Source organism: Sciurus carolinensis, chromosome 3, assembly GCF_902686445.1.
Source record: "Sciurus carolinensis chromosome 3, mSciCar1.2, whole genome shotgun sequence".
NCBI classification, from domain to species: Eukaryota; Metazoa; Chordata; class Mammalia; order Rodentia; family Sciuridae; genus Sciurus; species Sciurus carolinensis.
Window position 1 is genome coordinate 66,628,925 of NC_062215.1, and position 25,427 is coordinate 66,654,351.

The 25,427-nt window shown below is 34.4% G+C and overlaps 1 protein-coding gene across 13 annotated transcripts in view; it reads left to right on the forward strand.

The window, feature by feature from the left end:
• The window catches only part of Rhot1 (ras homolog family member T1), a 60,854-nt gene that overhangs the window by 11,666 nt on the left and 23,761 nt on the right, over positions 1-25,427 (forward strand). For 12 of the 13 annotated variants that reach the window (XR_007107621.1, XM_047543224.1, XM_047543228.1 and 9 more), the window contains exons 2-11: positions 3,453-3,511; positions 6,080-6,161; positions 9,041-9,084; positions 9,397-9,450; positions 9,608-9,660; positions 14,527-14,635; positions 14,924-15,025; positions 21,104-21,202; positions 21,810-21,918; positions 22,769-22,889. Coding sequence is in view for 12 of the 13 variants with exons in the window: in XM_047543224.1 (XP_047399180.1) it covers positions 3,453-3,511; positions 6,080-6,161; positions 9,041-9,084; positions 9,397-9,450; positions 9,608-9,660; positions 14,527-14,635; positions 14,924-15,025; positions 21,104-21,202; positions 21,810-21,918; positions 22,769-22,889 (832 nt within the window). In the remaining variant the exon portion in view is untranslated. The remainder of the gene's footprint in view (positions 1-3,452; positions 3,512-6,079; positions 6,162-9,040; positions 9,085-9,396; positions 9,451-9,607; positions 9,661-14,526; positions 14,636-14,923; positions 15,026-21,103; positions 21,203-21,809; positions 21,919-22,768; positions 22,890-25,427) is intronic. The other variant, XM_047543226.1, reaches the window with a different exon arrangement.

Consider the following 25,427-nt stretch of genomic DNA (forward strand, 5'->3'; position numbering starts at 1 on the left):
AAACCATTGGTGATGTGTTGGAGGGTTGTGCAGGTGTTACACAGGCACAACACTGTCTTAAGAATGCATGTCTTTTTTTTTTTTTTTTTGGTGTTAGGGATTGAACACAGGGCTTCTCACGTGCTAAGTTCCTTTTCTACCACAGATCTACACCCCAGCCCTTCATTGAGCTACGTGATTTCTTGCTATGTTTAGAGACTTATGGGAGAAGTAGATCTTTCTTCCCCTCCTCTCCCCTTTTCTCCCCTCCTTTTCTTTTAAATAGAGTGGTTGAACATAGCTCTTTTATGGCAATTTTTGTCTGTTTTTTATATTTTCCATATTCCATGTAGTATGTAAGGCTAAAGTTTGTACTTAGGAGACAACCAGGTAAATAATTATCAAATGAACTAATAATATGAGTCTGCACAAAAAGATGGATCATGTAGACATATAAGTTAATATTCTTAGTATGTTCTTCTAGTGTTTTTTGTAGTTAGGTCCAGACAGGGGATGATCATGTATGTGTGTGTCGGGGGAGTTGTATATATGTGTGTGTGTGTGTATAAACAAACTACCCTTTTTGGATAAAAGATCTATAGATCTGTTACAGTGTTTTTCAGTTTTTTTGAGCCATAACTTACTTTTATAAATACAAAACTTTCATTCTCTTTGTGTTCTGACACTAATTCTGTGATATCTACTGGGTGTATTACAATTCAATTAAATTTTATCTGTACCTAGAGTTAGCATCAGATCCCACAATTTGAAGGGTGAAGTCCTCAACAAGATTGCCCTTATTTCAGATGCTAGGTGCAGGTGGGGCCACCACAATACCCGCACTTTTGACTGACTAACTATAACTTTGGAGCTTCCCATAACCTCTCAAATTCAGTTATTCACTAGAACAACTTACATAATTCAGGGAAGTATTATGATCATCCAAATGAACAGCCAGATGAAGAGATACATAGGGAAGAGATCAGGATGGATCCTGAGCTTCTTTCCCATAGAGTAGGGTGTACCACCTTCTTGGTCCATTGATATGTTCACCAACCAGGAAGCTTTCCTGGACTTTGATGTTCAGAGGTTTTATAGGGGTCTTGTTACGTGGGTATAATTGATTAATTCATTCGCTGTATGGTTGAATTCAAGCATTGGTCCCTCTTTTATCCTTGGAGGACTTGGTTTTTCTGGTGACCAACCCCCTTCACAAATGAGTTGCCTCAATAGGATGAACTCAAGTATGGCTGAAGGGACTCATTATTCTTAACAAAAAACTACTGTCATTAGGAAATTCAAAGAGATTTTGAAGCTCTGTACCAGAAACCAGGGACAAAGACCAGATATATTCTGTTTTACATCACACTCTTCCTTAATGTTATTTGAAATTTCAACAATTTTTACTAAAAACAAATTAAGCAAAATTATTTTGGAAGTTTAAAATTGCCTCAGCTGTTGCCTACCGCTTACAGTTCTCCGGTTGCTCTTTTTTTTTTGGTACCAGGGATTGAACCAAGAGTTTGCTCAACTGCTGAACCACATTCCCATGCTGTCCATCTGTATCTACAAAAAAAGAAAGAAGAAAAAGTTTAAAAAGAAAAAAGTAAAATGGGTTAGGCACAGTGGCACATGCCTATAATCTGAGAGGCTCAGGAGTCTGAGGCAGGAGGATTGTGAGTTCAAAGACAGCTTCAGCAACTTAATGAGGCCCTAAGCAACTCAGTGAGACCCTGTCTCTAAATAAAATGTAAAAAAAAAAAAAAAAAAAAAAAAACAGAGCTGGGTGTGTGTGGCTTAGTGGTTAAGCTCCTCTGTACCAGGGGGGGAAAAAAAAAAAAGTAAAATGAAGCGATTTAAACCTCCAAAATAATTATGATTGTGGATTATAACCCATAAAATAGAAATCCATGAGTCCATAAATATATATGAATCAGAAGGGAAAGTTTTTCCTTATAGTAGAATCCTTAGTAGCATAGAAGTGCAAATAGAAATAGAAAATCAGTATCTAGCCAGGTGTGGTAATCCCAGCAATTTGAGAGATTGAGGAAGGAGGATTGCAAGTTTGAGGCCAGCCTTAGCAATTTAGCAAGGCACTAAGCAATTTAGTTTGACCCTGTCTCAAAATTAAAAATAAAAAGGACTGGGGACTTAGCTCAGCAGTAAAGTGCCCCTGCCCTGGGTTCAAGCTCCATTAAAAAAAAAAAAAAAAGCAATTTAGACCCTGTCTCAAAATTTAAAAAGGGCTGGGGATGTGGCTCAGAGATTAGGTGCCCCTGGGTTCAATCCCCGATCTCTAAAAGAAAAGAAAAGAAAAGAAAATCACTATCTAGCAACCATTATAGTCATTTTGTTTCAGGCAAGAATTACCAATGAGTGCTAAAACTAGTAGGCAAAAATTTGATGAGAAACAGGATATTTCTATTATTTCATATTTAGACTTTTGAAAACTATAATTTGCTACTACTGCAGAGGCTAATTAGGCAGGTTGTTTTCCTCTGGAATCACAAAAGGATTTAGATGATAAGCAGTTTAATGTCTAATAAAAGTAATTATATGATCACGAAAGTTATGTAAATAAAAGTCAAATTTCAGAATAAAAATCAAGATTTTAAAGATTACATATTTAAAATATGCTAGAATGGAAAATGTAACAGAAATGTTTCTTTGTTTTAAATATACTCAAAAAGAAAGAATGTAGGAATATAAAGAAATAAGTACTGGTATTCTGTTGAGGATATAAAATTGGTTTATTCTTTTTTGGAGGTAATTTAACAATATCTATTAAAAACAAAAATGATCATGCATGATAACTTAAATTCCACTGCAAGGAATTTATCTAGTAAAAATACTAATTAAAGCATTGTTTGTAAAAGCGAACATTTGGATTGTTTCCAAACACTTTCATTAAAGTGATAATTTTTCTTTTCACAGCTAGAGTTAGGAAGACATCACTCGTTAGGCTCTGGTCAGTGAAGAATTTCCAGAATAATCCAAATGTTCACTCTTGGGAAATCACATTAATAAATTGTAAAACTTAATATAATGAATTCTTATATAACTCTCAAAAAAACCAATAGATGTTTTTACCATTGATATGAAACAAATTTATTACTATTTTGGGGGAGTACTGGGGATTGAACTCAGGGGCACTCGACCACTGAGCCACATCCCCAGCCCTATTTTGTATTTTATTTAGAGACAAGTCTCACTGAGGTGCTTAGCACCTCCCCGAGTTGCTGAGGCTGGCTTTGAACTTGCAGTCCTCCTGCCACAGCCTCCAAAGCTGCTGGGATTACAGGTGTGGGCCACCACACCCAGCATTATTACTATTTTTAAAAAATTGCTTTTAAATATTGTACTAAATCTGGATGCCTTTGATTTTAGTTAACAAGTAACATACTTCCTCTGTGGATTTGAGCTTACGTAGAACCTAAACACTTTAATTAAAGTGATGGTTTTTCTTTTCACAGCTAGAGTTGGGAAGACATCACTCATTATGTCTCTGGTCAGTGAAGAATTTCCAGAAGAGGTAAACATTTTGATTTCTTTTTTATATTTAGAATTTTTAAAAATTTTATCAAAAGTAAGTTAAAATAGGGGCTGGGGTTGTAGCTCAGTGGTAGAGCACGTGCCTCACCTATGAGGCACTGAGTTCAATCCTCAGCACCACATAAAAATAAAGAAAGGTACTATGTTCATCTACAACTAAAAATATTGTTTTAAAAAGTAAGTTAAAATGAAATAAACTACTTTAAAAAATGTTTCCTTTTCAACAGTTGAAACTTTTTAAAAGTTTTATATTAGTTTATAGAGGCATACCTGAGAAGAAACCAACTAGATCTAAGTTTACCAAGTCCTTTGCATTTCCTGCCTTTGAACTTGTCTTGGACATTTGTTATCTTGGTGCCTTAGTTGTCTCATCTGTAAAATGGGAGTTGAAAGAGATAATAAGATTGTCTAATGTATATAACTCATCCTTTTATTATTAATTAAGTTTATTTGTTTTGTTCATATTTTTATAGTTTTTACCTAGTTCCCTTTTCTTTATTTAAAAATTATTTTTATTTATTTATATTTTCACAGAATGCATTTTGATTCATTTACATGGGGTACAACTTTTCATTTGTATGGTTATACATGCTGTAGAGTCACACCATTCATGTACTTATACATGAACATAGGGTAATGATATTTTTCTCATTCCACTATCTTTCCTTCCCCCACTCCATCCCCTCCCCTCATTTCCCTCTACACAATCCAGTGCTCCTCCATTCTTCCCTTACTCCCCCCCCCATTATTTATCAGCATCCACTTATCAGAGATAACATTCAACCTTTGGTTTTTAACTCATTCTTAAAAATAAAATGTTACTCATAAGCCCAAATATGAAAGAGATGATGAGTGTTCCGTGAGTTGAAATTAGGGTGAAAAGTCTGGGTCTCTACTTGTTTTCCACTGCCCAGTCTTTGAGGTGTTTTTCAGAACCACTAGAATTCTGACACACGTTTGAAAACATTTATCTACCTACCTCATTTTACAAATGAAAAAACTAATTCATACTTCCTTTGCTTATCTCAAATAATTGTTTTGAATCTCAAATGAGATGAGCTTAGTAATAGTGAAGTGTCACCAAAAATCAGGTAGTTTTAGTATGACTGACAGTATATATTTATTTCCGTTTTCAAAGTTCTAGTGTGAGGGGCTGCTAGCTAAAAGTAAGGATATTGTTGTGGGGAATGGGATAAGTACAATAGAATGAAAATGATTTCTGTTTTTTTTTTTCTTACATAATATTATTAGTAACACAGTTTGCATTTACCCTTTCTCTGCTCTTTTTTTTAGGTAGAAATAACTGTGTAATTTCATTGTTCACATAGAAATTTGATGTATCATGTGTTAGGTTTTTTGGTGCTAGGAATTGAACCCAGAGTCTGATACATGCTGAGCATGCACTTTCTCACTGAGTTACACTTCCCTGTGGTAGTGTTTTCAACATCCACAACAACCATATGACCATTCATTCTTTTGCTCCCCTCCTTTAAATAAGATGGTCAAATAAATATTTGAGAAATGAAGTATATTTTCATCTGTGGAATCATTAACATTAATTTATAATCAGTGGGAAAAGAGGTATATTACCTACACGTTTTCTGCAAAAATTTAGCTTAGTTTAGAACTGTTTTAACATCGCTCTCTTGAGTACGGATAAGAGATTATACTGGAGATTGAACTCTACCAACTGAGCTATCTCCCCAGCCCTTGGATAAGAGATTTTTAATTAATTTAAAAATCATAAGTCTTTTGGAGAAATAAAATTTTGTTGTGTTGTACTATATGGGGATTGTATTCAGGGGCACTCTACCACTGAGCTCAGTGATTCTTTCCAGTCCCTTTTTATTAAATTTTCATTTTGAGACACAATCTTGCTAAGTCTCTGAGGCTGGCCTCAAACGTGTAATCTTCCTGCCTCAGCCTCCTAAGTCTCTAACTACAGATGTATGCCAAGATTATTAACCATATGGCATATAAGACATCCAACCAGTTATCTTCTAGAAGTTAAGTTGGTAATTTACTGATGAAGTTGAATATTACTTTGTTGTTTTTTGTGGAGTTTTTTTTCAGTGCTTGAGATGGAACCCATGCATTCTAGGCAAGTGTTCTACCACTTAGCTATACCTCCAGCTCCTGAATATTGTGTTGGATTATCATAGCTCCTCATTTGTAGAGTAGCTTAGGCCTTCAACAAAATAGAATGAAAACAATGTATTTTAAAATGTTTGAAACACCAAATTAATTTAAAAATTATTTTAGTCTGTGTCAGATATAAAGTGTCCTTAGTATGTCCTCTGCCTACATAGGTAGAAATGTGCATGTTTTTTCAAAAGAAAAACCTTTTTTAGTTTTTATTATGTTACTATTAAAAATATTTTTATCATGTGGTTTTCATATGTATATTTGCATTTGTGATAAAGCACAAAATGAGAAGTTAAAAACATTAAAATAAGAATTTGCAAGGGACTAATAAATTTACATAATCTTATAACAAGTTTGATAATATCCCCTAATTTTTCCTTTTCTATATTTGTTTGCAAAAAAGGTTCCTCCTCGGGCAGAAGAAATCACCATTCCAGCTGATGTCACCCCTGAGAGAGTTCCAACACACATTGTAGATTACTCAGGTAATGAATGTCCTTTTGTAAGTGAAGCTCTAGAGTTAGTTCAGTAGTCCTGAAGACAGTCTTACTGAGCTTTTAAAAATGCTCAGAGACTGGGCACAATGATGCATGCCTGTAATTCCAGCACCTTGGGAGGTTGAGGCAAGAGAATCACAAGTTCAGTCAGCCTTTTAGTGAGACCCTAAATAACTTAGCAACCTGTCTCAAAATTTAAAAGATAAATAAAAAGGGCTGGGGATGTGCTCAGTGGTTAAGCGTTCCTAGGTTCTATTCCTGGTACCAAAAAAAAAGTTCAGAGAGAGGTGTTCCTTTCTCTGTTGTAGTATATAATCTTTCCCTAATATCTCTGACAATTGGTATCCCCCATCCTTCCCCCTACCGAAAGCCTCTATTTGTTAGTTCTCTGTCCCCAAAATACTAAATTGGATTCCATAATAATAAAAAGTAAGGAGGAAAAGTAAATGGCAAGTGGTAGACAAGTCCTTACCCTGCTGACATTGGCATGTTAGCAGAAAGATGCTCTGGATCAATTTTGTTATCAGCCATTGAGGCAAGTTCTTGTGATTTAGAAAGAGTTCTGAATTTAAGAATTTGTTGAATTCTAAAATTGTTTTTTGTCAACTTTATTAGTCAGCTTTCTGTCACTGTGACAAAATACCAGAGATAACAACTTAAGAGGAATAAATGTATACTTTGGCTCCTGGTTTCAGAGGTTTCTGTCTGTGGTTGCTTGACCAGGTTACTTTCGACCCTGTCATGAGGCATGCCATCAGCGTAAAAGCACATGATAAAGAAAAATGGTTACCTCAAAGTGGCCAAGAAGTGAAGAGAGGAAGAGAGAAGAAGGGGTCTGGGATAAAATGCAGCCTTTAACAGCACATACCCAGTGACCTAACTTTTCCAATTAGGCTGTACCTTCTAAAGTTTCCATCACCTGCCAATAGTCCATTGAGCTATGAATCTATAAGTTTATTATCCATTTATTAAGGCAGAGCCCTCATGATCCAATCACCTCTGAACACTGCTGCATTGAGAATCAAACCTTCAACACATGAGCTTTGGGGAACATTTAAGATCTAAACCATATCATCAAACTTTGTCACAAACAAAAGTAAAACAATTGTCAGCTTGCTTATATATTGGAAGCACATCTGTTTTGCTTTTAATAACAAAAACTTTCTACATAATACTACTTACATTTTATTCATTAAATTATTTTGTTCTGTTCTAGAACTTTTTAGAAAATGAATATAAATATATTGATAATACTTCTGATAAACTGATATTCCATGTATTTTCAAAACAAAACACTATAACTGTATTGTCCAATACCTATGGCAATTCTAAAATTTAAATGTTCTGTAGTTGGCTATGGTGGCCCATGCCTGTAATCCCAGCAAGTTGGGAGGCTGAGGCAAAAGGATCACAAATTTGAGGCCAGCCTCAGCAGCTTAGTGAGGACCTCTCTCAAATTATTTTAAACATTTTTTAATGTTTATTTTATTTATTTTTATGGAGTGATGAGGATGGAACCAAGTGCCTCACATGTGCTAGGCAAGTGCTGTTCTACTGAGCTACAACCCCACTCCCCTCTCTCTCAAAATTAAAAAAAAGAAAAAGAAAGAAAAAAGGGCTGGGGATATAGCTCAGTGGTAGAGTATCCCTAGGTGCAATTAATTTTTTATTTTTATTTTTAGTTGTAGATGAACACAATACCTTTATTTTATTTATTTTTATGTGGGGATGAGAATTGAACCAAAGTGCCTCCAACATGCTAGGCAAGCACCTTACCACTGAGCTACCACCCCAGCCCTGGGTTCAATTCTCAATACCAAAAAACAAAACAAAGTGCTATAAATGTAAAATGCAACTAGATTTTTAAGTGTTAGCATAAAAATAATAAAAATCTCAATTTTTCTGTTGTGTGAAAGTTTTAATTTTTTAAATTTTAATTTTTTATATTTTGGTTAAATAAAAATTTAATATCTCTACCTTTTAAAAGATAATTACTGGAAAATTAACAATTATATATGTGACTTGCATTGTATGTATGCTGAACAGCACTATACTAGAAATTGAAGTCTCATAACTAGCTTTTTTTGCAGAATTATTCTTTTACACATAGCCTCATAATTTGATTTATTTCATTATTAAAATTGAAGCCTTAACTTGTTGACTACTCAACATATGGAAAAATATTAAAGATATAACCATTTTTTTTTTTTTTAGCATAGTATAACATACCATCTAGTTTCTTTGTAGAAATAACAGGCATTTTGGGGGAAACATATAACCTAAGATGATCTGAATTAATAGTCAGTAGTTGCTTTGCTCTTGAATTCTTTGCTTCCTCATCCTAGCTCTATCATGTATACCCTTTGAGAGCAGTTCTGGCTAGAAATATGTGCTTGATTCTTTATTGTCATGCTTTGGTTTTGCTTCTGGGCCCTGGTTATTATTACTTCTACCTGCTATCTAGATCATTAGCTTGTATTGATCACCTGGCCTTTTTGGACCCTATTATATAGAATCTTTGTCTCAGCTTCTGACTTTAAAGCATTCAGTTTTCTATCTTGGGTTGCTGATCTCTTTTGCCTGACCCTTTTTAACCCTGGATCAGATGCTGGCCTAGATTTATCACACAATGCCTCTGCTCTTCCTTGCTCTAGCTACCTTCTTGTAGACTTGTCTTTTATCACTAGCCAGCTTCCTTATCTTAATTCAGCTTTTTCTTCTGGCTTACCCTGGTCTTTGCCACCCTCTCTAGTCCTATACCATGACATTTTGAAGGATAGTAGTTGGGTGTCACATATATTATAGGTTGACTGTTAGTTTTGATGAAAGTGTTTAAAATGTGAGCCTTGACTTTTTGTTATTTGTAGAAGCAGAACAAAGTGATGAACAACTTCATCAAGAAATATCACAGGTAAGTTTAAAACAATAGTTGTTTGGGTTTTGTTTTGTTTTGTTTTTGTGGAAAAACAGTGATGCACCTATGAGTCTGCTTTTTCATTTTCTCTCTTAGCCAGAATTTTCAATTCTTTGTTGTTTTTGCTGATTTTGAGCATGTATTTTTGTTGTGAATTCTTAGGAATATTTTCCTTTTGGGGGTAAGCTTTTTTTCCCCCTCCAAATTTTTTTCTTCCTTCAAACCAAATATGTTAACTAGTCGGTAATTAAATGCTAATGTTTGTATTTTTATTTAAAAATGACATTAATTTGTTATTTTTTCTTCTAGGCTAATGTCATCTGCATAGTTTATGCTGTTAACAACAAACATTCTATTGATAAGGTATGAATATTTGACTTTTTTCCTATTATAATTAGTTCAATTTCAATGGGGCACTTTCACAACTGATCCTCAATTTAGAATTTTAAGGATCTAAGAACAAAATGTTTTTTAAAGAAGATCTACATCCTGACTTTGCTCTTGTTAATTTTCATTTTAGGTAACAAGTCGATGGATTCCTCTCATAAATGAAAGAACAGATAAAGACAGCAGGTATTTTTTTCTCTCAAACTTTATATTGAAAAATTTCAAACAGGAATTTTACAGAAAAGATGCAAGAAATTGTAATGAACATCTGCAAACCCTTCACATAAATCCATCAGTTGTTAACATTTTGCCACATACGCTTTGTCTGTCAGTTCATCTGTCTGTTTAAGTACCTCTGTACACTCCCACACACCTTTTTTGGGAGGAATCATTTGAAATAGTAAATATATTTGAGAGCAAAGTAAGAAACAGCACTGATGCTAATAATTCACAATTATAGGCAGATTGAATATTTTGATAATCTTGTGTTGTTTCTCAAACTGTTGCTTGAAAGTCTCAGTTTTAGAGTGTATCTTCCAACTCTATTGTGTGTGCACACACACTCTATTTTTGTGGTGGTGGGGATTGAAACCTGGGACCTTACACATGCAAGGCAAGTACTCTACCACTGAGCTAGACCCCCAGTACCCCTCTCTCTTGAGATACCCCTTTGATTAAGTATGGCATCATGGATTGCTCACAGTGTGAGCAATTATAGTTGGTTATACACGGTGTGGTGTATGTTAGAGCAGGAACTTGGAGAAAAGCGAATAACCCTTAAAATCTGGTTTGGCCCTTTTCATAAAGGCTCTAAGACTTTGACTTGCTAGTTTCCTCATGTGTAAGTGAGGATAAGGGTAGTATCTGTCTTAACTACATGTGGTTATATTGAGAATCAAATGAAACAATGCATCTGTAAGTACTTTATAAATTCTCTAAGAAACCCTTTAGGAATCCATACAGGAAGATTTCTTTGTATTCTTTGGAAGATACAAATATGATAAGAAAAGAGCAAGATAATGTGCACTCTTTATTTTTCTAAACAAAATAGTAGTTCTAAGCATAAACGTTTTAAGTTGAAATGGAAATGAAATGTTTTTCTTGAAATATTATTTAATTGGAATAAAATGTTTACGAAGCATTTGAGTCTTAACTGTTAGGAAATTCAGACTAATGTTTATTAATTGAACACATTTGGTCCTGTACTCAATTTTTTAAAATTTCTCTTTTAGTTGGGCATTTTTGTCTTTTGAATGTCTAGTTCTTTTTTTTTTTTTTTGGTACTGGGGATTGAACCCAGGGGGCACTTGACTGCTGAGTCATATCCCTAGCCCTTTTTATTCTTTATTTTGAAAAATAAGTTGCTTAGGGCCTCACAAAATTGATGAGACTGGCCTCAAACTTGTGATCCCTCTACCTCAGCCTCCTGAGTCGTTGCTGGGATTACGATTGTATGCCACCACTCCCAGTTGAAAGTCTAGTTTTGAACAGATGAATGTGATCATTTAACCTCTGTTTTACTTAGTTATAGAAGAGCGACTTTGGACTGAGATGGCATTGTATGTGTGTGCCTTATACCTCTGATGGTGCCTTCTTATCATGGTTTTATACTTTGTGGTGACTTATTGACAAGGTGGAAAGGGAAGAATGGACCCTTTAAAGCTATGATGCCCCTGCAGTAGTCTCTAGTTAGTTGTGACATTTTTAACTTTAAATAAATTAAAATTAAATCAAACTAGAATTATAGTTTCTCCAACACCCTTAATCACATTTCAGGAGCTTAATAGATACATCTGGCTAATTGTTATAGTAATGAGTAGTACAGATAAATAACAGTCCCACCATCATAGAATGTTGTATTGGACAGGGCTGCTTTGGAGGATCCACTATCTGTGTGCTTCTGATACTTGTTCTTCTTGATTGAGCTGTTTCTAGGAGGGACTCTTCAGAGAAGGCACTTTTACTTGAATTTATCAAGCACCAGGTTAGGCCACTGAATTTTTACAATTTGTTTTAAGCAGGGTGCAGTGGTGCACGTCTGTGATCTAGAAACTCAAGGGGCTGAGGAGGATACAATTTCAAGGGCTGGGGATATTGTTCAGTGATAGAGTGCCACTGGGTTCCATTCCCAAAAAAAATTAAAAAAAAAAAAAAAAAAAAGACTTTCCTAAAATGCTGTGAGTAGCTTATCCAGTTCAGTGCCATCTGGAAATGGCTTTTGACAAAGTTCTAATTTGGCATTCTCAGTGTGGCTCTAGTCCACAGTCATGCATGAATCTACCCCTACACTTTATTATTATATGGATCTTAACACTTTCCATTAACTTCTTCCCTGTACCTCACATCTTCAGATTATTTTGTCATAATCTGTTCTTCCTTAGGACTATCTTGGATCATTGTCATAATTGTTCTTAACCAGAGATGCCTATCAGTGTCACCTAAAGCACTTCCAAAAAATTTAGATACTTTGATCTCACCCTGAAATTTTAGAATCAGTAACTTTGGAATAGGGTTATACACGTGTTTTAAATCTCCATAAACTATTCTGATGTACGTCTATTATTATAAACCCCAGTGTTTTTGGAAATTCTCCTACATTGGTTGGGAATCAATATTGGGGTGATAGAGTGGATTAGTTTCTTTAAGCATGATGGTCATAGCAGGGAGGTGAACTAAATGCTCCAAAGGTTTCTGTTACAGTCTGGAGTTCCAACAAGATAATTTGCTTTCTCACCAAGCTGTCTTTCTAGGATTCACAAATAACGGTTCTTCACTAGGCTGATCCTCTTTGATAACCTATTTAGATTTCCCACAGTCCTCTCCAGATTTCACTTATCTGAAACAGAATCTTTAATTCCCTGCCTACCCATCCTCCCACTAAGAAACAAAATGAAACCCCCCCATCTTCTCATCTTACCGGATTTCCCCATTTTGTCTAGCTAAAATCCTGTATATTTTTCTGAATTTTTGCCTTTCCTTCAGCCTCTATCAGATACTAATATCAGTTGTAATCCTAAAATGTATCTTAAATCTGAAAATTTCCTCTTCATCTTCACTGTGACTACTCTAAACCAAGCTACCTTTTCTAACCAGGCACAGTGGCACATGCGACTTGACTCAGGAGGCCAAGACGGGAGGATTGTAAGACATATGCAGTCTCAGCAACTTACTGAGACCCTCAGTAATTTAGTGAGACCTGTCTCAAAAAATAAACTAAGAACTAGGGATGTAGCTCAATGGTAAAGCACTTCTGGGTTCAATCCTCAGTACCAAAAATAAAAGAAAAAAAAAGCTTTTTCTTACTGAAAAAATCAAACATACACAAAAGTAGAGAGAATAGTATAATAATCCCTGTCTATCTGTCATCCAGCTTCAACAGTTAACTCACTGCCAGTTTCATTTTATCTATTACTCCTCCCATTGGAATCATTTTTTTTTTTAACCATAACCAGGTGCCATTTTATTCTTTTTTTTTTTAAAACAGCTTGTACTTTATCAAATATGTCACATTATTTTTTATTACCTTTTTTAAAAATTTTTTATTATTATTTTTATTTAGTTTTTAACTTTTTACAGACTGCATTTTGACTCATTGTACACAAATGGGGTACATCATTTCGTTTCTATGGTTGTACGCAATGTAGATTCATACCGTTTGTGAAATCATACATGTACATAGGGTAATGATGTCTGTCTCATTCCACCATTTTTTCGTACCCGCCTCCCTCTCATTTCCTTCTACATATTCTAAAGTTCCCCCATTATTCTCTCATTTCCCACCCCCCACCCCCATTATATATCATTCTCCACTTATCAGGGAAAACATTCGGCCTTTGGTTTTTTGAGCTTGGCTTATTTCGCTTAGCATGATATTTTCCAATTCCATCCATTTATTTGCAAATGCCATAATATTATTATTCTTTATGGCTGAATAGTATTCCATTGTGTATATATACCACAGTTTCTTTATCCATTCATCTGTTGAAGGGCATCTAGGTTGGTTCCACAATCTAGCTATTGTGAACTGAGCTGCTATAAACATTGATGTGACTGTGTTACTGTAGTTTGCTGATTTTAGATCCTTTGGGTATAAACCAAGGAGTGGGATAACTGGGTCAAAAGGTGGGTCCATTCCAAGTTTTCTTAGGATTCTCCATATTGCTTTCCAGAGTGGCTGTGCCGACACATCACATCACACTGTGTATTGTTCAGTATGTATGTCTTAAAAGTAACGAATCATTGCATTTTAAAATGTGGGTCAAATCACGTCATGCCCCTACTTATAAGCCTTCAGTGGCTTCCATGTACACCAACAGTAAAACCCACACTACTTACTGCAGCTTTTAAGTCCTTATGTGCCTGGCCTTTGATCCTGTCCCCAGCCCCTTTCATACCATTCATAACCCCTTTGCTCAGCATCTCTTCACTCCAGCATCTTTGGCCCCACCACAATATTTTCTTTCAATTTGAGGCCTTTGAATGTAGTACCCCTTCTTCCTAGCCAGCTCTTCCTTGGTCTTCATATGACAAAATCTAATCTGATCCTTCACTCCTTGGCTCAAATTCTACCTTCTCAGAGAGTTTTTCTCTGATTACTATTTGTAATTAATTAACTTCTTCTATGTGCTCTATCCCATATACCTCTCTTCAGTTCCTTTTTAATGCTTATTGAATTGAAAGTTCTTTATTTACTTCGTGCTCATTTTCTGTATTCACCGTTAGAATGAGGAGAGATCTTTGTCTTGTGTCTTTAATACATATGTGACTTATAACAGGTACCTAATAAATATGTGTTGAATGAATGAATGAAACTGCTATCTGTATGACTATAGTAAGAGTTTATGAGTTTAAATAAAATATATATATTTTTTTAATTAGGTGCTGGGGATCGAACCCAGGGCCTTGTGCTTACAAGGCAAGCACTCTACCAACTGAGCTATCTCCCCAGCCCCTAAATAAAAGATTTTTAGTTAGAATGAGTTATGATGTAAATTAAAATATAGTTCTAAGGTCTTTTGCTTTTCTTATTATAATGTGTTCTATTAATTTCAGGCTGCCTTTGATACTGGTTGGAAACAAGTCTGATCTGGTGGAATATAGTAGCATGGAGACCATCCTTCCCATTATGAACCAGTATACAGAAATAGAAACCTGTGTGGAGGTATGCCTCATGAAAATTTATTGTTGGTGAATTCTCACTAAATTGAGATTCTGAATAGGAAGGGGGACAATGTACAACAGAATAAATTTTCTGTTCTTTGTGCAGTCATGTAAACCCAAGTAAAATAGAACTAGGCTCTGTGTAGAATTGATATTATGATGTCCATAAAGGAAAATGCAATTTTCAGTTTCTTCAAGAAATTGTCCACCTTATTTTGATAGTTTAAAATACATTTTTGGGTCTCATAATTGATTTCACAGTATAAAATTTTTAACTTTTTATTTTCAGTGTTCAGCAAAAAACCTGAAGAACATATCAGAGCTCTTTTATTATGCACAGAAGGCTGTTCTTCATCCTACAGGGCCCCTGTACTGCCCAGAGGAGAAGGAGGTAACCCCCAGACTATGCCTTCTGGAATGTAGAAGGAGAAACCATAGTATGGTAGTGATTTTTAGTAAATCTTAAGTGTTTTTGTGCAAAAGTTAAGCTTTCAAATTCAAAATCTATTGCTTTATTAAATAGCTATATTTTCTTAGTATTTTTCATCGATGATATTCACATGAAATTCTCAGAATGTTTTCCTGGTTAAATGTTGCAGGATATGTCATTAAAGCAAACAGAAGAATTGGCAACAATTTAAAAAAATGCAATATTTATCCAATATTTATCCAACTTTGCTATTATAAAATCTGTGAACTTAACACAGAAACAAAAAACTTGTCCTTTTTAAAAAACTATACTCCTTGGGGATTGTGCATGCGTAGTGCTCCTGGAAGCTCTACCACTGAGCTACACCCAAGTCCTTGTGTAGTTTTTAGACATGGGTACAACATATAACATAACTTTGAATACTCATTTTTGTTTTATAGCTAAGAAATACAGTAATTCCTCATTTAAATATCTGAAATTTAATATTTTGCCATAAACTTAAGAAAAACTGATTATATTTTTGAAATATAATTCACATGCTATAAAATTCACATTTTAAGATGATTTGGTGATTGGCAGTATATTTAAAAAATTATGCAAACAGTATCTAATTCTAGAACATTTCAGCACACCCAAAAGAAACCCTGTAACTCATTAGCAGTCACTGTGCAAACCCTTCTTTCCCCAGTTCCTTACAACTAATTTCTTTTTTTTTTTCCCCCATTAATCTACTTTTCTATTTCTCTAATTTTGCCTCTTCTGGATATTTCATATCAATGTAGTCATATAAAATATGATTTTTTTGTTTCTGACTTTTTTCACTAAGCATGTTTTCAAGGTTCATTCATTCTGTAGCACGTATCAGTATTTCATTTTTTTAAATTGTCAGATAATACCTTATTGTATAGATGCACAATCTTTTTTATCCCCTTATCTTTAATGAACATTTGAGTAATTTTTACTTAAATTTTTGTTGAAACACTTGTTTTCAATTCTTTTGAATCTGTATTTAGGAATGTAATTGCTGAATCACATAGTAATTACATGTTTAACTATTTTCAGTAGTGCTTGAGCCATTCTATATTTCCACTATCAATGTATATGAGGTTCGAGTTTCTCCATATCTTTGCCAACTTTTACTTTGCTTTTTTTGTTATTGTTTATTATAGTCATCCTAATAAATGTAATTGGGTCTTTTGTCCTTTGTGGTTTTTTTTTGTTTTTTTTGATACTGGAGATTAAACCCAGAGGTGCTTTACCACTAAGCCACATCCTCATCTCTTTATTTTTTGTTTTGAGACAGGGTCTCACTAAGTTGCTTAGGGCCTCACTGAGTTACTGAGGCTAGCCTCAAACTTGGCAATCCTCTTGCCTCAACCTCCTGAATTGCTGGAATTATGGGTGTGTGCCACCACACCTGGCCCTTTGCCCATTCTTAAATTTTTTTTTTATTATTGAATTTTAGAAATTCTCTCTATGTTCTCAGTATTAATCCCTTATTCAGCTGTAAAATGTATAATTAGCCTTTTTTTTTTTTTTTTTTTTTTTTTTTTTTTAGCACTGGGGATTGAACTCAGAGATACTTTACCACTGAGCTGCATCTTTAGCCTTTTTTATTTTGAGAGAGGATCTCATTAACTTGCTTTAGGGCCTCACTAAGTTACTGAGACTGGCCTTGAACTTGCAGTCCTCCTGTTTTCAGACTCCTGAGTTGCTGGGATTACAGGCATGCGCCACCGCATCTGGCTTTAATTTGCCCATTTTTAAGTTGGGTTGTTTACTTTTTTATTACTGAGGTACTACTGTCTTTAAGAAATAAAAAAAACTGCAGAAAAGTTTATAATAATATTGTGAGTGATTGGCAAACTATGCCTTATGGGCCAAATTTGGCCTGCTATCTAATTTTGTGCAACCTGTTAACTAAGAATACATTTTATATTTTTTAAATAATTGAAAAATATCAAAAGGAATAATGTTTTCTGATATGTGAAAATTACATTAAAATCTCCTCATTTCAAAAGTAAAGTTTTTTTGTAACAGCCATATTATTTCTGTTTTGCCTGTAGTTGTTATCTTGCTACAGAGGCCAGTTTAAGTAGTTTGAACTAAACTAAGCTCATGTGTCACTTCATGGTGCTTGGTTCTCTACTGATTGCACTGACACAATTATAATTTGATAATATTTCAAGTACTGTATGTTTTACTGTACCACGTTTAACTTTTTTTAATTAAAAAATTTTTTTTAGTTGTGGATGGATACAATGCCTTTATTTTTATGTATTGCTGAGGATCAAACCCAGTGCCTCATACGTGCTAGGCAAGCACTCTGCCACTGAGCAAAACCCCCAGCCCCCATTTTATTTTTATCAGTGTATATCCTTATTCCAAAATAAGAAAAAAGTTAATTTTTAGATGGCAATTCAGATGTATTTTCCAAACACAAACTAAAGTTCCACCATCATTTTTTTTACCTTGATGCAAATGCAAAGGAAATTTCCATATTTCATAATCCATCTAACTATGTGGTTGAGTTTCCCCCAAGCCTTCAATTGGAACTGATTAATCTGCAGTGCAATAACATACTAAAAGGCAAATATCAAGAAAAGAATCTAATTCTGTGAATGCCTTCCAAGTGATGAATGTGCTCAATTAAAATCATGTTTGTGAATAAGTATTGGTATTTTCAGTATATATTTGTGCAAAAAGACACTTTTCAAAAATAAGATGTAAAAACCTTATTACAAATCAGCATTAACATATGAACATTTGCAAATGATTTTCATAGCAGTGAACAATAATTTTGATTTCCATTTAAGCAAAATATTATCCCTCCAAAAAGAATCTGTTCTCGTTAGTAGACCTGTACAGGAAAATTATACTCATTAATATATTTTTAATTTATCAATAAAAACTTTATGGAAATTTGATTTCTCTTTTGCTAGGTCAGTACTTACTTGGTGTCCTTGATTTTGCCTTTTGACCCCAAAGCCTAAAGTATTTGCTGTTTCCCTTTACAGAAAAAGTGCTGACCCCCTTGTAAAACTAATTATTCTGTGTTATTCCTAATCCGATCATGGTTTACTCTTTCTTATTCCTGTTTTACAATTTCTCTAATTGGGATGCTTAATTCTGATTTACTCTAATCCAGTATTTCCCAGACTTGTCTCATCATAATAGTTACTAGGTATAGAAATATTTATTACAAACACATGCCATTCTTATTTAGTCAGGTGTTATATTTTATAGTAAAGGAAATCGGAAAATACTTTAATACTATATTTGCCTCTGAGGCTTTAGCCTGGCAGTGTTAAACTCCCCTATTAGTTTGTTCTCAATCTTTAATTGCTACTTTGTTCACAAGCCTATTATTAGTTCTGTTAATCTGCTAATCCCCTAGCCCTTACCCCAGTCTCACAAGGGTAAAGCACCTGCCACCATCTGTTACTCATTTCTTAGATGCACCTGCCTAATAGATAAAAGTTTCAACTTTAAACAGTACCTTATTCACGCACATATGTGTGCACACACAAACTTTAAGTCTAAGTTTATACCAGAATCTTTTATTTTGACAACAATAATAAGCACTTTTTTGTTTGTTTGGTACTGGGAATTGAACTCAGGGATACTTAACCAATAAACCACAACCCTAACCCTTTTTATTTTTAATTTTGAGACAGGGTCTCGCTAAGTTGCTTAATGCCTTGCTAAGTTGTTGAGGTTGACCTTAAACTTTGAATTCTCCTTCCTCATCCTGTGTCACTGGGATTACAGGCATGAGCCACCAAGCCTGGCCAACAGTAATAAGCTTTTAATACAGATTTGAGTCCTCATATTCAAAATTAAAGCTTGAGCTAAAATGTTAAATAATGATTGATTCTGTGTGACCCGTGTTGTCCACATTTTACCTACTAATGAAAAAGATGTGACTGTTATGTAATAATAATATTTATTGTGTGAAGGTTTAGGTTTAGATCCCTCATATAGAAAATGTTCTTATTGCTGGGCATGGTGGCACACACTGTAATCCCAGTGGCTTAGGAGGCTGAGGCAGGAGGATTGCAAGTTCAAAACCAGATTCAACAACTTAGCAAGACCTTGTCACAGAATAAAAAATAAAAAGGACTGGAAATGTGGCTAAGTGGTAAAGCACCCCTGGGTTCAATCCCTGATACCAAAAAAATAAAGTTTTTATTGCTGTAAAAGTTTTTTTTTTACAGTTTTTCTGAGGTATAATTTTTAATACTTTCTAGTAGTAGTCACATTTTGGTGTTATATTTTAGGTAGTTAGCACTTTTAAAATCCTTTGTGCCAACACTTTACAGTATTTTAACTTTTGATGCATTTCAAGTTTTGATGAAAAATGCATTACTGTTTATATTTTGCTCACAGTATTATTTTTTAATGTAGTCTTTTATTTGAGGAAAAACCACTTGTACAAAATGAGAAGTTATTTTTAGGTTTTGTTTTGTGCATTATTCTAGTAGCTATTGCTACTTTTGTAAACATTGAGATTATTATATAACAAAATTTAAAGGAGAATAAATAAAATATAACAATAATCTTCATTAATCTTGAATGTCTAATGTTAGGATCACATTTATAGAAGCAATATATTTCCATTTATTATTTTTAAAAATAAGTCACCCATGATAGTAGATGTTATAAATTATGGTCCATTTAATACTCTTATAAAGGAAGCCCTAGCCATACTGTTTAAATATTTAACTTTTCTTGTTTCTTTCTAATATTTTTGTAGCTTTCATTTTATTTTTTCTCACTATGTCAAGTTGCTCTCTCAGAGACCTCATTTAACTAAGTTTTTTTTTTAAGAAAACTATTTCCTATATTTTAAAAAATACATTGTCTGCATTTAAATTTGAACATGATCAAATCTGTCATCATTACCATTTTGCTCTGGATAGCTGTATGGCTGAAATTATAAATTAAAAAGTATACATTTTTTTCACTTTGCCATCTCATTTCTCTGTAACAGGTGGGTCCATTAAAGATCTACCTCTAAGTCTAAATAAACTTCAAAGATTTTCCTGAAAGTTTTTGAGTTTTTTTTTGCAGGGTTGAGGATCATCTCAGTGCTTCACACATTGAGCAAGCACTGTACCACTGAGTTACATCCTCACCTACTGAAAGATTTTTTTTTTTCATTCTCACAATTGTTGGCAGTGGTGTCCCTGTGCAGATTATGCAAACTAGAAACACATGGACCTTATTTTTAAATAGTCAGATATTCTATCCTTTTTATATCCTAAGATAATTGAGGAAGCTGTCAAAATATATTTCCAACAGCATTACTTATACAAATTTTACAGAGTTTCAAAAGGCAAGATTCTTTTCTCAATCTAGATAATTCTTAAGCAGGTGTAGTTTTGCATGCCTATAATTCCAACAACGTGGGAGACTGAGGCAGGAAGTTTGCAAGTTTGAGGCCAGCATGGGCAACTTAGTGAGACCCATTCTCAAAATCAAAAATAAATAAAAAGTATTGGTGTGGCTCGGTGTAAAACACCCCTGGGTTCAATCCCTAGTACCAAAAAAACGTTTTTTATACTTATTAACCAATGATATTTTGCCACCTGTTTGTGAATGAGCTCATTTTACATCCCAACTCTAAAACATACAAGGAGTAGATCAAGTATCATGTCCCATTCTGCTACCAGAAGTTGGGAAGGAAAGCCTTTAATAATTGTATCAGTTCAAATTCTTTATGGAATGAGGGAGAACTTAAATATATAAACAGTTCTTCTTTATGTCACTATAATAATGAATCTCACTTAATGGTGATTTTTTTTTTTGACCTGTCCTCAGAGGAATTATGACCTTGAGGGGAGAGTTTGACCTTTCTAAATATTAGTCCAAGTAAATATTGCCTCATTTACCTAAGGCTGCAGTGTAAAAGTAAATGGTTTTGCTTTAGTTCATTTTTCATGTTAATTATATTTGCTGTTATGTGAAAACAGCAACAGTTATTCTTAGCATTACTTATGAAAATCATATTTAACGTCCTACTTTCATTATTTACAGATGAAACCAGCCTGTATAAAAGCCCTTACCCGTATATTTAAAATATCTGATCAAGATAATGATGGTACTCTTAATGATGCTGAACTCAACTTCTTTCAGGTAGCTGTCTTTAGTTTTAGACATTATCACATCTTTGTTGATAAAAGCTATAAAAAATTTTTTTAGCTTAAACAACAATTTGTTGCTTGCCTTATTCTCTTTCATGTAAAACTATCACATGAAACTACTTAAACCCTTATGGTACCAAAAAACTCTCTTATGTATAGGAATTGAGGGAATTCTTGGATAGTTTCAATTTCATGGTGTACAATGGGTGTATTAAGGACTTGAAGTCTGAATTATGAATCATTTTGGTTCTGTGTAATGTAGCTATACAAAGAGTCTTGTGTTTTAGAAACACAAGGGGAGTTGGGAAGTTTCTTTTCTTCTAAGTATGATATGTTTTATTTAAATTCAAAGTGGGGGGCTGGGGAGATAGCTCAGCTGGTAGAGTGCTTGCCTCGCAAGCACAAGGCCCTGAGTTCGATCCCCAGTACTGCAAAAAAAAAAAAAAAAAAAAAAAATTCAAAGTGGGGACTATTTTAACTTAGAATTTATTTTGGTTGCAATTCCTTGATCTACTATTCTTTGTAGATTATTGTTTTATATTTGTGGTTTTAATGCTGGTTTATTTTTCAACTTATTTTAACTTTTTTTTTTTTGCTAGAGAATTTGTTTTAATACTCCACTAGCTCCTCAAGCTCTGGAAGATGTCAAGAACGTAGTAAGAAAACACATAAGTGATGGTGTGGCTGACAGTGGATTGACACTGAAAGGTGGGTTAATAGTGTTTTTCCACCCTTTTAAACTTAATATTTTTTGAAATTTCACAGAAGGCAAAGGTCTTTATAGCATTATTTATGCTTTAAGGAAATGCCTAAAATCTGATTTGAATATTTAAGAGTTGGAAGCTTGTCCATTGGTGGGAATTATCATCTGTACTATCACTATAAATTAGAAGTAGAAAAATTGGTTGAGGGCTGGGGTTGTAACTCAGTGGTAGAACGCTTGTCTAGTACGTGTGAGGCACTGGGTTCTATTCTCAGCACCACATAAAAATAAATAAATAATGGTATTGTGTATATTTACAACTAAAAAAAAATTGGTTCCATTTTAGGGATGGTCAGGACCATCCATCTAAGGGAAAAACATATCTGGAACAAATAAATTTATCTTAAAAATCTGTCCTACTCGAAAACAGTCTCTAAATAGAAATTATTTTTAGAGAATTTTGTCTGCTTTACCAAGTATAGAATATTCCCTGTTGAATATATTGTGGAACCGCAAGTGAAATAAGAGATGAAATTGAATCCCAGAATTTTCCATTATAGAAATAAACTCAAAATCTAAAAAATATTTTCATTTGCTTCTATCATATAATTATGATACATGTATTCCTTGGAATGTAATTTTGGTCCTTTAATCTAGTGCTATCTTGCTGAACTGGGTGTATAGGTAACAGCTCTGAATTGAGCTCTGTTTCATTAAGATAGTTGTGAATTTTGTTTTGATCTTCACTGTGAAAACTGGTATATTTATATTTACATCTAGCTCTTGCTTTTATATGCTTTTCTCCCATGTGATTCTGTACCTTCCTTCATATCTTCTGTATTTACTTTATTTCAGGATTTCTCTTTTTACATACACTGTTTATCCAGAGAGGGAGACATGAAACTACTTGGACTGTACTTCGAAGGTTTGGTTATGATGATGATTTGGATTTAACACCTGAATATTTATTCCCCCTGTACGTACCTTTGGTTTTCTAATTGATTTTACTTGCCAAGTTTTTTTTTTTTTTTTTTTTTTTTTTTTTTAAGTTGTTGATGGACCTTTTTATTTTATTTATTTATATTTGGTACTGAGACTCAAACCCAGTGCCTCACACATGCCAGGCAAGCACTATCATTAAGCTACAACCCCAGCCCACTTGCCAAATTAAGTTTTATTTAGCACACAGATAGGCAGGCTTCAAGCTCCTCAGGAATAATTTAGATTTATAGGTGGAGGTTTGTAGCAGGGTTTTTCAGTTTTGGCACTATCAACATTTTAGACCAGGTAATTCATGTAGAGCCTGTCCTATGCATTGTAGGATGTTTAGCACATCCTTAGATGCCAGTAACACCTCTTCCTCTAACTGTGACAATCAAAAATGTGTCCAGAAATTGCCAGGTGTCACCTTAGAAACAAAATCATCCATACCTGACAGTCACTAACTTATAGCTGTGTTTGAACTCTTCCTCACAGAGAATACAAGTATTTTTTTTTTAATTCATTTTTACTGGGGAAGGAGAAAAAGAAGCCATATAAACTTGATTTTTGAATCAAGAGATCAGAAATATGGTGGTTAGCATTTTTCATTAGTTCTTCAGTTTTATAGCCTGTATTAGCTCAGGATAAAATATTTTCCCTGAACACCTGGTCTGTTTTATTTTCCTTTGATCATGCTGTTTAAGTACTGTTTATTTAAAAATGTGTCCAGCACCACCTCACATAGAAGAGTGACTTGCCATAGGATGCCTCTTCTTTACCCTGGGGACACCTCCTTCTTCTTCTTCTTTTTTTTTTTTTTTTTGGTGGTGCTGGGGCTTGAACCCAGGGCCATGTGCATGCAAGGCAAGCATTCTGCCAACTGAGCCATATCCCCAGCCCCATACCTGCTTTTTAAAGATCATGATTTCCCAAAATGCAGCCTTGCATCCTTTGGTCTTTCTTCCTCCCTTTTTCATAGCGTTTGTTTCATAATGTCTTTTTTAAATTTTAAAATAGCATCTCCAGCTGTCTATGTAGTGGTTCTGAAAGACTTAGTTGTTTTCCTCTTCCCCATTGGAATCAGAGGTCTTAAATTCCTGGTCCATTAATTAGTTCTAAGTTGAAACTTTGCTTGTCTAAGGTACTAAATCCTGGCTTAAGTTAATTTTCCAGATTTTTCAATAAATACATAATGAATCTATTAGTCCTGGGACCCCTTCAAAAGTTTTCTTTCTTGTGCCATTTATGTGAATAAATACATTCTATAGGTGGTTACTTATTGCTTTTTTAAGACAGGAAACTCCATCTCTTATTGCTTTGTGGCTTACACTAATCATGTCTGAGTGTCTTTATACTCTCTGTCTTAAAGTTTCTGTAAAACGGGGCTGGAGAGATAGCTCAGTTGGTAGAGTGCTTGCCTCACAAGCGTAAGACCCTGGGTTTAATCCCCAGCACCACAAACAGTTTCTGTAAAATAATCCCCTAGAGCCCCCTTTTGCATTTTTATTTCTTATTAAATTTTCTGCTCTGTTCTTCATCTTGCTACTAGAATGGTGTACATACACATACACATACACAGAAATTTGGCCATGTCACTTCTCTTCAAGGCACAGCATCAAATCAAGCTTCTTAACATGGTATCTGAAGTCATTCATGATTGGCTCTGCTCATACTCTCTCTCTGCCTTCATTCTAGATGTAAATACCAAACTTTTTAGTCCACAAAACATGTTTCCTACTCCAGTCTTTTGCCTATGTTCTTTTCACTCTCTCTCCTTCTTCCCCCAATATAAATAATGCCTCATACTTCAAGTCTCAATTCAGGTAACAGTGACTCTTAGCAATATTGACACCTCCCACTCTCAGGCCAGAGATTTTCCCTTCCAAGGAAGCTCCTCTAGCATCCTTAGTACTTGCCTCATTCTGTTGAGATTTGTTTGTGGTCCACCTCCCACTCCAATGTGGTTCCTTAGAAGTAGAGAGCCTCTCATTATTAAAATGACAAAAAAAAAAAAAATTGCTGGTAAGGATGGAAAGAAACTTTCATACACTGTAGGTGGAAATGCAAATTAGTTCAGCCATTATGGGAAATACTATGGAAGTTCCTCAAAACAACTGAAAATAGCTAGGCATGGTAACACATGTCCATAGTCCCAGCGACTTGGGAGACTAAAGCAGGAGGATCCCAGTACAAGTGCAGGCCAGCCTCAGCAACTTAGCAAAACTCTGTCTCAAAATAATAAATAGAAAGGGCTTGGATTGTAGCTCAGTAATAGAATGTCCCTGTGTTCAATTCCTAGTACTGTAAAAAACAAAACAAAATAAAACAAACAAAAAATCCTGAAAACAGAACTACCGTGTGATCCTACATCCCCACTATTGGTTATGGAAGCATTATATCAAAGAGATATCTGCACTCCTGTGTTTATTTCAGCACTAGTCACAACAACCAGGATAAGGAATCAACAAAAACATCCATCTATGGATGAATGAATTTTTTAAAACAGCATATATATATATACAATTGTATATTA